This window comes from Nanorana parkeri, unplaced genomic scaffold, assembly GCF_000935625.1.
Source record: "Nanorana parkeri isolate BGI_ZX_2015 unplaced genomic scaffold, ASM93562v1 scaffold428, whole genome shotgun sequence".
NCBI lineage: Eukaryota > Metazoa > Chordata > Amphibia > Anura > Dicroglossidae > Nanorana > Nanorana parkeri.
In genome coordinates this window covers 953,766-967,718 of record NW_017306696.1, presented here as the reverse complement: position 1 = coordinate 967,718, position 13,953 = coordinate 953,766, and the positions used below count along the sequence as shown (strand labels likewise).

Sequence of the window (13,953 nt, the reverse complement as noted above, 5' to 3'; positions counted from 1 at the left end):
AATAAGAAATGGGTTTATATCCTTTGTAGCTGTTGAGGAATATATTTAAATTAACTTTTTTTTTTTTATGTCTGGCGTTCAGCTTTAAGTAAAGAACAGCTTTGAGTTCTGATGATTGGTGTGGGAAATCGGTTATTTGTGTGCACCAGATGCCCTTGTAAAGCCAGTTATTACCTTTAAAAGTAGCAGTGACATCATCACAGTGCTGTACATAGTCTGTGCGGAGCAGAGCTGTGGGAGGGACCCAGCAGACCCCGCCCACTACAGGCTACCTGCAGAAAACTACCGAGGGGCTGATATAAGACCAGTCACCCTGAACAAGGAGAGAGAGAGAGCAGCACTGACTGGTCTTTATTACAGGAAGCTCTTGCACAGAGGTAAAGTATCACACTGGATTACTGCACAGAGCTGGACAAAATACACAAAGCACTATTTTGATCGCACCGGACCGCACTGCAGGCACAATGTGCCTTGCGATCCCGTGCGGGCGATCGCATTGTGGCCGGAGGGCGTGGCTACGGTGCCATTCACTTCAATGGCCCGTCACGCCCCCTGCAGCCCAGGAAAAAAGATAGCAGGCCGCAATGCAAGGCAGTGCGTTCCGGCCAGAATCGGACGGGAACGCACTGCTTACGGTGTGAACTAACCCTGAGAATACACATTTTTTTTTGTTTTATTTCATACATTAAGATTCGAGAGAGCCGTCTGCATTTAACGATTTCATGGACACTTTATTTCAATTATGTGTTTAACACACTGACACAGGATGTTTGCTACTTTACTAGTCACTTTTGAGACTTGTTTTCAAAGATAATTACCTTTGACTTCCACAAGCAGTTGATTGAATTTGAATATTTTTTTCGCAGAAATATTATTCACTGTTATATTTGGGGGGTTTTTCACATTATTTGCTTACTGTGTTGGGTGACAGCGCCGTTCCACATATCTGAATGATATTAATGCAGGCTCATGCAGCCAATTTAAAAGGAGAACTATGAGGTGAGTGATTTCCACTCACCTCATAGTTCGAGCCGACCTGTGACAATGAGACTGTCACAGGTCGGCTTAGTAGATCGGGAGGTGAGAGAACACATACCGGCGTTTGCTCACTTCACGATCCTGTCACGTCTCTCTGCCGTGACAGGGGAGGGGCTGGATTCCCCCCCTCCCCGCTCCGATAGCGCTGACTGGCGGAACGGACAGTGGAGGGGGCGGGTACAGCTGGCTCTGCCTCTAGATAGGCAGAGCCAGCTGTTACTCACGCAGCTGGGCGGATCCAGACATAATTGTCGGGATCTGTTTCAGCTGCGGCATCACAGTATACCGCGAGCTTACATTTGCCCCTTTTTCTCCTTTCCCACCCCCTCTCTTCCCTTTGGTCACCAGGTCAAATGTGCAGAGTCCTCCACCACAATCATCTTACATTCATTAAACATTTTTCTTTTACATACAATTATTGTTTATTCACTTCCTGGTCCTCAGTGATGTAATGTGCCCAAGCGTTTCATCCTGGGAAGGTTACATCAGCAGAGCATCGTTGGGAAATCTCATCTGTTATTCAGGAGATCTCAGAGAAAGGCATTTTCCTCACGAGATGATGTGCATGGTCATATGTCCTAGTCACATGTGCCAGAGTTCCAGGAAGTAAAGGAAAATATATTAATCGGCCTTTAGTAAAAATGGCAACTGCCGTGAAAATGGGGAGCAAAATAAAAATAAGGTACACAAAGAATAGAAAGCCAGCAATTATCTAAAAGTGTGTGTTTGTAGATTGTCATTACTAAACATTTCTAAAGGTGTGTTTGTTGTAACTTTGACGATATGGGTAAAATTCCTCTTTAAAAGGTTCTTGAATGCATTTTTAAGATTTAACTCCCGGGTTTAGTGTCATTTTAAAAGAAAAAATAAACTAGAAGCTGCAATAAAAAAAAAAAAACTCCAGTCACCAGTAATGCATGTGGCCTCCCTGCAGCTCATCTCCCCACTACTTACTCCCTATGCATTGTTCTGCACTGTCTCTGTGCGGAGGCGGCTATCTTAGTAGAGGCGGGGCTTCGCTTTCCTTACATCAGAGTCCCCAGCAGTGAGAATAGTATTTTAGCTTACTTCAGCAAAACTGAGATCGTGTTATTTCTGGTTTAAAAAATCTACTTCATAATAAGAGAAGAGAAATGTTTTAGTTATTGTTTTGTTTTAGCTTTGACTTGAGCAGGGAAGCAGCTGAAGCATCCCTCTCTGTCACATAAGTAATGGGATTTATTAGTGTGAAAGAATACGATCATGATTCCTCTGCGAGTGCCTAAAGAGGTTATTTTTAGCACCCAATGTGTAATGCTTGGTAAAGAGCACATTCAACACCTCAGATTAAGAGTTTGCGTCGACGGGCATCAACTGGGAAAATGCAATGTGTTTTTTACATCAAATTTAAGACACTTCTGAGATCATTCAGAATTCACGGCAGTCGTAGTTCCCCTGCTTCAGCGTAGACTTATGAGGAGCTGCCGCTGCTAAGATAGGCCCTAAGGGTAGTAACGCACAGTCAGGTTTCCATGCAGTGCTTTGTTCATATCTAAGCTGTGCTAGGGGAGAAAAAATGGGGGGCTACTCCAATCTTGTGACTTAAGAATAGGCAAATGCAACATTCAAAGAGCTCTCTGCAAAACCTGGCTGGTGTTGAACACACAGACTGAAAACCTCAGCAACTGATAGCGAAGATATGATGATGAATCACCGTGACCATGGTCCATTGCCACCTGCGTTTTACTTTCTGCTGCGTCACCGTCTCTGTGCCTGACCGTTACAGGCAGCTGCTACAGATTCCACGCTGGCAGCTCAGTACCAACAAGCCAACAATAAAACCCATGTCACATAATACAACGACAAATACAATCTTATACAAAGCATTTTCCAAGCTTTCTGAAGCTTCAAACTTTGTTCAAGACGTTAACCCCTTACGCACCCTTTTGCTGCCAAGGCCTTGTTTTTGTTTTTTGCACACGTTATCATTATTATAGACCTGAAAATTACTTCAAACCCCCAAACATGATATATTTCCTGAAAGCAAAGACCCTGTAGAATTAAATGGCGGCAGTTGCAAATTTTTATAATGCGTGATATTAGCGCAACTCTTTATATAACTCAAAAATGTTGTTAAAAATAAACATAAGTTAAATTTAGTGCCCCAAAACACTATATAATACCCATATTATGGTGAAATATAAAAGATGAGGTTACCACGAGTAGATACCCCTCATGCTCAGGTTATAAAGTGCAGATCACACTTCAATAGCTTAGCTTCAGAAGCCCAGCAATGACAGCTCAGGGACCGGAAGTGATGTGATCTGCGTCGCTCCCCATCACATAGAACGGGGAAGAGATCGGTGAAAGGACGTTCGCCGCTCTACTCTCCAGCTTCCCGCCGACACCCGAGATGCTTGTCCTGGGCCCACAGGCGGGACAGCGGAGCCTGGGAAACACGGCGGGGGTGTCTGGCACTTTACCGGACCATAGAAACGACCTGGCGGCAGCTGGGCCGCCAGAATTGCGTCTATTGTAAAGCCGACAGTCTGCATTACAAGTGTAAACAGAGAGTCTGTGTAAACGGGCCCGGTGCCAGCGACGTACTAAGGGTTGAAGTACCATTTAGCTCCAATTTGAGATTAAAAAGAGATCCTAACGCAGGGCTGGACAGAGGAACCAGGTAGCTAATGATCCTGAACAATTACAACGGTCGCACGTCTTCGTTCACACTGCTCGATTCTCGTACGAGAATCGAGCAGTGTACGGGCACCTTAACTCATGCAGAGAGAACAAGTGATCAGAGGACAGGTTTTCTGGCAGGGATATTTGCACATAGTGAACAGATAAGAAAACACTTTGAATTGCATATTTAACAGACCAAAGGGGTTAAAATAATAGAAGTTCACGGTTACGGTTTACACGGGCTTTGGATGTAAAAGCTCACACTTATCGTCATGGCAAATACTATATGCATTTGGCAGTTCTGATCTTCTAAACTTGCTTAGGTCAGGACAAATCTCAGGAGCCAGGTAGGCGATGCTCCTTAGAAATGAGTTGGCACCTAACGTTTGAGGTTTTTCGTTAGTTGTTGGTAATGTAGCGGGCTCCTGGACAGCGTGTTCATTTGCCCACCCCGGACTTTGCTCTGAGGTCAATCTATCTTCTCATTTTGACAATGAAAATGATTCAGCAAATCTCAAACAATGAGTCCAAGTGCTTTATAGGTCTGGCAAGCCAAATGTTTTCACAAGCATTAGGATACAACGTTACACCAGACTTACATGGACCACAATGGATAATGCACCTAGTGCAGCATGCAGTGCTCTGCAGCGTGGTAGAGATCATCTGCAGAAAACAGATTTTTCATTTCTCACGACATTCTGAGTGTGTTCAAAAATACGTGTTAACATCCCTGGAGCAAAGACGCTTCAAACATGGTGTAATCATTCATTTTCACTCATCAAAATCAGCTTTTCTCATGGTAACATATTTGGATGCAAGTCCCTTCACCAAGGACCCCTGTGTGGTGAGACAGAGCCCCGTCACCCAGGGCCCCTGTGCAGTAAGACAGCGTCTCGTCACCCAGGACCCTGGTGTGGTAAGAGAGAGTCCCGGCACCCAGGAAACCGGTGTGGTAAGAGAGTCCAGTCACCCAGGAACCCGGTGTGGTAAGAGAGTCCCGTCACCCAGGAACCAGGTGCAGTAAGAGAGTCCCGTCACCCAGGAACCAGGTGCGGTAAGAGAGAGTCCCGTCACCCAGGAACTCGGTCCGGTAAGAGAGAGTCCCGTCACCCAGGAACCAGGTGCGGTAAGAGAGTCCGGTCACCCAGGAACTCTGTGCGGTAAGAGAGTCCCGTCACCCAGAAACCCGGTGTGGTAAGAGAGTCCCGTCACCCAGGAACCAGGTGCAGTAAGAGAGTCCCGTCACCCAGGAACCAGGTGCGGTAAGAGAGAGTCCCGTCACCCAGGAACTCGGTGCGGTAAGAGAGAGTCCCGTCACCCAGGAACTCGGTGCGGTAAGAGAGAGTCCCGTCACCCAGGAACTCGGTGCGGTAAGAGAGGGTCCCGTCACCCAGGAACCTGTTGTTGTAAGATGGAGTCTTTTCTTGATTGTCTGCAGTAATGGCTGAGTTGCCAATGCAATGGACTATGGTATGTACTGCCGGCCACCAAATAAAAAGCGGCAGTTTCGGATTCTCGGGCAGGAGCGCGCGGCGATAACGGAGTAAGTTTAAACCGTTCTTTTTTTTTTTTTACTTTTTGCATATATCTACTGCTTGCTAGCAGTAGATATATGCAAAAAACGGAGGGTTTAGAAACCCTTTAAGGACGGCGTATATTGGTGAAATGTCATCGTCTCCAGCTGTGCTCTGTACCACTGCCAGGAAAGCTCAGTGCCTCTCCCATTCAATGCACCGGCACCGTACCAATCAATATAGTGGAGGAAAGCCGCCTAATCCCATACAATGTACGGGCACCGTACACATCAATACACCGGGGAGAAGCCACCCCTTCCTATACGATCTGCGGGCACCGAACAGATCAATACAGCGTGGAGAAGCCGCCCCTTCCTATACACTGTACCGGCACCTTACGTATCAATACACCGGGGAGAAGCCGCCCCTTCCTATACAATCTGCGGGCACCGTACATATCAATACACCGGGGAGAAGCCGCCCCTTCCTATACAATGTACCGGCACCTTACATCTCAATACACCGGGGAGAAGCTGCCTCTCCTCTCCCCCCTTCATATCCATACAGCGGGGGGAGAAACCTCCTCCTCCCATGCAATGTTCGGGCACCCTTCATATCAGCGGGGGGGAGGGGAGGGCCGCGGTTCAGCACGGTCTCCGGAGAAAATGGACTCCTCAGCTAAGCTGATCCCACATATGACAGATCGGTAAACAGATCTACAATCAGAACCGTCCGGCCATTTCCGCATCGGCTCGTCACACGGACACGGATTGTGGTTCATACCTCTCTTATGCAATTCCCGCAGTGGTATGTCATCACCACCCCCATCATAGGGGAGGTAGGGGTCCGCTGACTCTTCCATGAACGATCCCTCAGCAGAGCGGAGCTGTAGATATCACCGGATTAAGGCTCAGGCAGTGAGGACAGTCCGAGAGGCTGCCATGTTGGATCAGTGCTGCCTCCTTGCAGAGACAGGCTCCAGTCACACTTGGTGACATCATCAGGAGGAGAGTCATCAACACTCCGGACTCAACACTACATCCTAGCTGTGATCGGTGGAATCATCTGTACTATGCAGCATAGGGATCATGTCAGTGGGCCAATTGTATCATTATTGGCTCCTGATCTCTAATACCAGCGATTACCTGGGATTAGCAGCTAGCGATGTATTCGTAGAGTCATTGGTGACTTGTTCCAGCAATGGATTGTGTTTACAAATCACTCTCATGCTACGATTCACAGCTAAACCACATAGAAGTTTACAAAGAGCCCCTGTCACTGGTCATTACATCGCCAACATGAAACACAGCTTAAACTATGTTTCAGACCTCAGTGACACCCGGATCGTGTCTTAGGCCCCGTTCACATTGAGCGATTTATCGCGCGGTAATTCCCACGATATCGCGGCTATTTACAGCGCGATATCGCTCTTCAATGCTTTGCAATTCGGCAAAGGGTCCTGCTGTCGCGGGTCGTGCGTCGCTACAGCAGGACCCTTTTTGGAGCGGATTTAGCCGCGATTCAAGCTTGCTCAATGCAAGCATTTGCACGATATCGCGCGATTTGCGAATCGCACTGTGAATGGGGCCTGACAATTCGCACGGTTTTGTGCACGATTGACGCTCGGTCAGGAGTCGCTCAGGTGTGAACCTAGCCAAAATCTAGATCGCCATGCAACAGATTGCTTTCTTTCACTAGGCCTGCAATGCAAGGTATTGTAATACCACACTGCGCAGCTGCCAGGAGATGTGGTGGATTGCCAATTAAATAGCTGGCAACACACCGCATGGTACCGCACGTTATGTGCGATAGCATGCGCTAAACACACAGTATTGTGCATGTAGCACAACACTTAGGCCCCTTTCACGTGGTCCAATCAGGAGAGATCCATGCATAGATCCCAGGCTGATCAGAACCGATGTCTCCGTTGTAACCTCTCTGTCCATCTGTGCTAGCGATGGAGGAAGAAACTGAAATTAGCAGACCCTTGTTGATCTGTGACGAATTGGATGTAAAAAGAATGTACATCACATTACCCAGAACCGGGACGGGTCTGGCACAAAGGAACTCTGATCTGTGTATTTTTGCGGACCTGGTCGGAGCCGGAGGTAACCAGATGTAAACAGACGCTCACTCATAATGTAATATGGAGCCTATGATCAGGTCCACCTGATAAAGTGACAAGCAGACCTTATCGGAAAGGCAGAGTAAAAGGGTTCTTGGGTATGAACCAGCCCTGAGACAGTTAGAGTATGGCAAGAAAGCAGATATATAATGAACCATTTCACTGTAGAGTTAGAGTCCATTCACACCGAAGGCATTTGGATGCTTTAATGCGTACCCAACGCATAGACACTATAAAATCGATTTATTTCTACGGGTTTAGGTCATACCATTGCAATAAAAAGTAAAGCAGACCATATTTTTGCAACGCGTGCAAACGTGTATCGATGCAACGCGCATGAGCACATCCTTTTTTTTATAAAAATCACTTGAAATGTGTCTTCTCTGCGGTCCTGCAGCACACAACGCAAACACATGTAAACACTTTCACTTTTAATGCATTTATTCTGTGGTTTTGGTGTGAATGGGTCCTTACAATGACTGGTTACACCTGATCTATCTTCATTCAAATCATGTACATGTTGATCTTGTAAGACAGTTGTTTATAAGATGTACACATATAAATGCAATGCTTTCAGCCTCAATGAGAAAAAATTTACTGTATATACCATGGGTAGGCAACCAGATGTGGTCAAACAGCTGTGGCGAGACTACAAATACTATCATGCTTCTGCGAGTCATGCCTGTGGATGTCAGTCTTTCAATGCCCCTGGGATATGGGATATGGGATTTGGGATTTGTGATTTTCCCCATAGCTGGAGTGCCAAGGTTGCCTACCCCTGGTATACACCATCAGAGTATGCAGTTGTGGTCCACTCTTACAGGGTTATTCACAACAGGATATACAGTTTGGAGAAGGCAGGAGAAGTGAACAATCTAGGCCAAAATAGCCGATTTGGAAAAATTCTCCAGTTCAGCTCACTTTCCAGTTCAGCTATTTTGGCCTAGATTGTTTCGCTTCTCCTGTCTTCTCCAAACCCTTCACCCTTCAGGCCCCTTTCACACTGAGCGACACTCACCTCGAGCGAAAACTTCCACGCGGTGGGATAGCGTGACTATTAGTGAGACGTTCCAACGACCTTCACCGTCGGGCTGCATTCAAAAATAGAAAAATCGGGCGACATCCGCGGGAAAAAGGGTCCTGCTGAAGCGACATGGAGCTGTATATTAGAAGAGCTCCATTGAATAACATTGGCCGGCGACTTCTCGCGATATCGCGCGGTGGAAATCGCGCGATTAAACGCCCAGTGTGAATGGGCACTTAGAGAATAACCCTGTTAAAGTCAGTATCCCTTAGTATGTATCATGGTCATTTGTTGACTGAGAATGATAGGATGAGGTTTTAACCATACCGAGGGCAACAGATCAAAACGTTTCCATGGAACCTGCCCAAGACATGCCAGAAAAAAATTGAGGAGTAGAGAAATAACTATGGGGACACAAACTCCATTTAAAATCATTCAGAAATGCAACCTTTTCCAATGGCCAGTTGCAGCATCACTACTGGCTTTGCTTTGTGAATGGCAAAGGGCAGAAAGAGAGTGGAGGCTCAACACCGAATTGGTGTTTGTCACAGACACCTCTCCAATATGGAACCTGAAAATACAACGTCCGTTGTACTTTCAGGAAGCTGCTATATACAACATTAAAGTGGAACTACAACCTCCTATCCCTTACAGCCAAGGAAGGTGCCATCTTAGCCTCTATTTGAAGTGTAGTTGCCATGCTGTTGCACATGTGATCAGCTATGACACCAGCCATTTTAGGGCTTGAAAGCTGAAATAAAGACACTGACAACCTTGACAGTTGGCAGTATCCATTTTGGAAAACAATAAATTGGTGGGTAAAGTTCCTCATTAAGAGGAGGCAGACCTTGGGCAGGACTCCGTGTCACTGACGAACATTCAATAAGCTGATTTAGCGTGGAACGCCCAGATAGCAAGGATAACTTGCTACAAACTTGTGGCAGGGTGAAATTTTAATTTTTGTTAACTTGCTGCACATATTCCTGGCAAGTTATAGACTTGCAGAACACTTGCATCACAAGTTCTAGGTGACACTTTGAATTTGTAGCAAATTTGCTTGGCATGTCTACAGCAAGAGTCCTGCAGGTCTTAGCAAGAGCTCTGCAAGCTGACTGGTCTGGAGACTTGCAATGCAGACTTGCTGTAATTCTGCAACCAAATTGTGAAGCTTGGCAAGTCTAGCAATAGTTTAGCAAGTCATTTTCAAACTTGCAGCTCAATTGCTTGCTATCTGGGCAGAGTGCGGACTGATTTTTTTCTTTACTACATTCCTCTTTAAGAGGACTTTTTATCTAATGTAAGATTTTTCTTTTAAATTCCTCTTCTGTCTGGCACCCATTACCTAGACAGGAAGTGGTTGAAAATCTCCCAGTGGGGGTTCAGTTAGCAGTATAACCCTTCACTTATATGCTAAAAAAAAATATTGTTTTTTATTGATGACTGTGTCCCTAGAGATTGGTACTAACCATAAAATTGTTTTCTTTGAGTTCTTCAGGTTCTACTGCCGCCTAGAGGTAGACTGGACACTGCCAAAACACAAAAAACTGTCGGCAAGCCTAGAATACAACCCTTCTCCTACCAACATGCATCAGTTTCATAGCAGAGCAATACTGAGAGTATAATTATAAACACTGAGGCTCCATTCACACACAGCGGTTGTAAATTCAGAGTGGTTTTCCGCGCAGCACAAAAACGTGCAAATGTTAACATGTGTGCGGATTCCACATGTTTGTGGCTACTACTATAGCCAGAACGTGTGGAATCCACCCAGAATATCACACTCGGACTTTTTTGGGTGGCGCATTTTCGTACTGAACGGGTGACGCGCAGGTGTGAACCAGGTACATTGTAATGTACTAGTTTTTATGTTTAGTGCGTCTCCGCGTGAAAACCGATAATGTGTGAACGGGGCCTGAGGGGTGGGACCTCAATAAGCTCCAAGAAAAGGCTTTGTATTTCGGAGGTGTGGAGTGAAATTGGGCAAGTGAACTGCCTTCAAGGAGGCTAACATCAGTCGTCAAGACTCAAACGGAAGTACAGAGTCGGGCAGCTTCTGGATTGAAGAGTCTGAACCTGAGACCAATAGAGGCCAAAGCTTCTCCTGGGGAAAGAACACTTTGGCCGAGACGTGTGTACCCAGAAACTCCAAAAGGAGTCAGGTTCCAGCAACGATTCCTGAATGTTCAGGGTTTACCCAAACTACTGTAACGTCTGACAGTCTGAGATATGTTCCCTGACCGAATCCTCTCCGATTGCTCTCTTAACTGAAGTTCATTTAAGTATCCCAAAATGGGGATGCCACAAGAGAGCAATAGGGCCAACACTTGATCCAAAACTTTGGTGAACACCCAAGATGCCGTCTGTAGGACAAACAGTGAGGCCATGAACTGGTAGTAGAGTGGTGCTACAGCAAGCCTCAGAACACATTGGTGAGCTGGAAAGATGGGGACATGCAGGTACACAAAAGCCAGCCATCCTGATAAAAAGACAATCACAGATCTGGTAGATTCCATCTGGAATTTATGGACCCCAAATGTATACATTCAAGGCTTTGAGATCCAGGATGGGATGAATGCCCCTTCTGGATCTGGAATCGCTCTGCAAGAGGGATTAGAGCTATGACACCTTGGTCCAGAAGGCTCAAAAGACCCCGATGAAGAACTGCCAGTCTTTTAGGAAGGTTTGCAGGGAGAAAGTGAGAAGGAAGCAGCAGGAAATTAAACATAACTTTGCAACTCTGGTAACTACCTCCTGCAAGCATCTGTAATCCAAGCCTCTGCAAAGGTCAACAGACATCCCCCTACACTAGAAAGTGGGAGCACATCTTCTTGCAGAGAAAGTCTTATCTGATGATATAGTAGCTTTCAAATGCCAGGACTTTACAAGTGGATTGGAAGCCAAGCTTGAAGGGTCTTGACATAAAAGTTGTGGGAGTGGAGAAACAAAAAGTGAGGTTTCTCAGAGAGGGAGACAATATTGCAGTCTGCTTCTTTAGTTGGAGAAGATGAGAACACCAGTAACATTCTTAATGAGAACATGCAAGGCCAGTTTGAAGAATAGACATTGTTCCTCGAAGATAAAACAAGTCAATTCCCCAGTTCAGCACTATAGCCAAAGTGCCCTTTAGTGAAATAAATGAACTTTTGCACAATATTCTAATTATTCGAGTTTCACCTGTATGTATGACGGGAGACTCCTACAAGAAACAACACATGAACATTCCAGTAAGCTATGACAGCTGAAACTCAATGACACATATCTACTCTATGCGTTCCACTACAGTGAAGAGGGGTGGGTGATGCGACCAGAGGACTCTATTGCTCAAATCGCATCTCTCCCTCTCCTCAGTGCCCCGAAGCTCAGTGTTACGTGCAGGTAAGATATTTATACTTTGCAGCTGCCCTCCACACATAGCACACTGTGGTGTGTAAATTATCACTTTTCCATGGGTGTGGCTTTCATATACAGTACAGTATGTATTATTTTTAGGTGGTTTGGTTTAATAAGAGATCTTGCTGTATATTTTACAGTTGGCGTTTGGTTACATAGTTACATAGTATTGGAGGTTGAATAAAGACATTAGTCCATCAAGTCCAACCTATTAGGATCTCATTCTAGGAGTACCCGTACCCCTGTATATTACGGTCCCTTAAGAAATCGTCCAAAAGTTTCTTGAACAATTCCACATTATTTGCTGAAATCACCGCCTGTGGCAGTGAGTTCCAGACCCTAACTGATCTTACTGTGAAGAACCCCCTTTGCCCCTTGTGCTGGAATTTTTTTTCCACCAATTTTAGGTGGTGGCCTCTAGTTTTTGTAATGGAGTTAATTTTAAACAGTTTATCGCTAATGTTGCTACCACCATTGAACATCTTGTACATGGAAATCGTATCCCCCCTTAATCTCCTCACCTCCAATGTGAACATGTTTAAATTTAGTAGCCTTTTTTTTTTATATTTTGAGTTAAACTGGGAGTTTTATCCTTTGTGTCAAACCCGTTTCCCTCCCGAGTGTATACTGAGGAGAAAAAAGCGTTCAGCGCCTCGGCCCTCTCCTTGTCGTTTGTGACTAGCTTCCCGCTTCCATCCTTTATTGGGCCTATCTGCTCCTTTCTCACCTTTTTACTGTTAATATATTGGTAACAGTATTGGTGACTCGATACATTCTATTGTTCGAGTTAGATCCATGGTAAATATAATTTTTTGGCATCTGCTCGCATTTAGGACTGCAAACTTTACACTGTATAGTTACCAGAGAGCAATAGGGAATCACCACTAATTCTACTATGAAAGCAAACAAGAGGTCTTTCTTTGGAGCTTAGCAATGTTAGTTCCTACCAATACATAAAGAAGATTTTGACATGACTGAGCAGAATATAAACTGGCTTGAATGATGGTTAAGGCTTGCCATGTACAATTAAAAGATCACAAAATACCAGCTATTTCCTGTAGTTGTACGACAGTCTTATAGTGTACGAGTGCTGAAGAAAAGCAACACAGGACCTTAAAGGAGAACTATGGGGTTAGGGCTTTTCCCCATTGTTCTCCTTAGGGTAACGGGAGGACACAAACTAGCGTCCTCCCATCACCCTAGGCTCAGTATACCGCGAGCTGTAGCTTGCGGTATACTGAGACGCCGCAGCTGAAGCGGATCCCGACAATTATGACTGGCTCCGCCCAGCTGCGTGACTGACAGCTGGCTCTGCCTATCTAGAGGCTGGCGGATCGGAGGGGGGAGGGGGGAATCCAGCCCCTCCCCTGTCACGGCAGAGAGCCGTGACAGGATCGAGAGGTGCGCGAACGCCGGTATGTGTTCACTCACCTCCCGCTCTACTGAGCCGACCTGTGACAGTCTCATTGTCACAGGTCGGCTGAGACTATGAGGTGAGTGAGAAGCATTAACCTCATAGTTCTCCTTTAACCTTAGGAAAACCTTAATAATATTTATCCATTAATTCAGCACATGCCACACAGCACTACCTTTGTAAAGTGCACCCAAATCTGCATTGCACATATCGTTAACAACGAATCAGTTTCCCCAATCCCTAGCCAGCTTCATGACATGCTTTATGCATTTATAAATCATCATTATCTCTCCGCTTGAATGCTTGTCTCCTCACTTTCTACAACAAGAAAACAGCTGGAAGGTCATCTGTCTTCCTAACATGTCAGCCTGGAGCAAGTTGAATGGTTGCCTTGTCTGGTGAAGTAAAATCGTATTCTCCTGAATTATGAAAGAACTACAGGGAAATGTCAGAACTGTTTAGGATTTTATTTATCAGTGTGAACATAAGCAGTTATTTATTATATAACAAAGTCTTTGGGAATGCAGGGTGCAAAAAACCCAAATTGTATTTTGTAGCTTTAATCAAACTTACTTTTACTAATAAGTGATATGTACCTTATGTTTTATTTTGTGGCACAACATCCCTTCAGGTTCTTCCTCCTTGCAGGGGGGGTGCAGGCTGCTCTATAGTAGGCGGGTATTATGTCACACTCTGATGTTGTAATGGCTACGAGCAGCTGTGGCCAGCCACTCCCTCTCCCAGTCTCTACTGTGTCGAATGGTTGCCATGGGCAACTGCTCCA

General features: G+C 45.5%; 1 protein-coding gene across 4 annotated transcripts in view; it reads right to left on the bottom strand.

Moving 5' to 3' along the window:
* Positions 1-13,953, bottom strand: part of CLCN3 (chloride voltage-gated channel 3) — a 76,143-nt gene that overhangs the window by 38,243 nt on the left and 23,947 nt on the right. The window contains exon 1 of one of the 4 annotated variants that reach the window (XM_018560043.1): positions 6,000-6,186. The exons of 2 other annotated variants lie outside the window; for them this stretch is intronic. In XM_018560043.1, coding sequence (XP_018415545.1) covers positions 6,000-6,078 — 79 coding nt within the window. In that variant the 5' untranslated portion in view covers positions 6,079-6,186. Of the gene's footprint in view, positions 1-5,999; positions 6,187-13,953 lie in introns of those variants that run through there. One more of the 4 variants, XM_018560046.1, reaches the window with a different exon arrangement.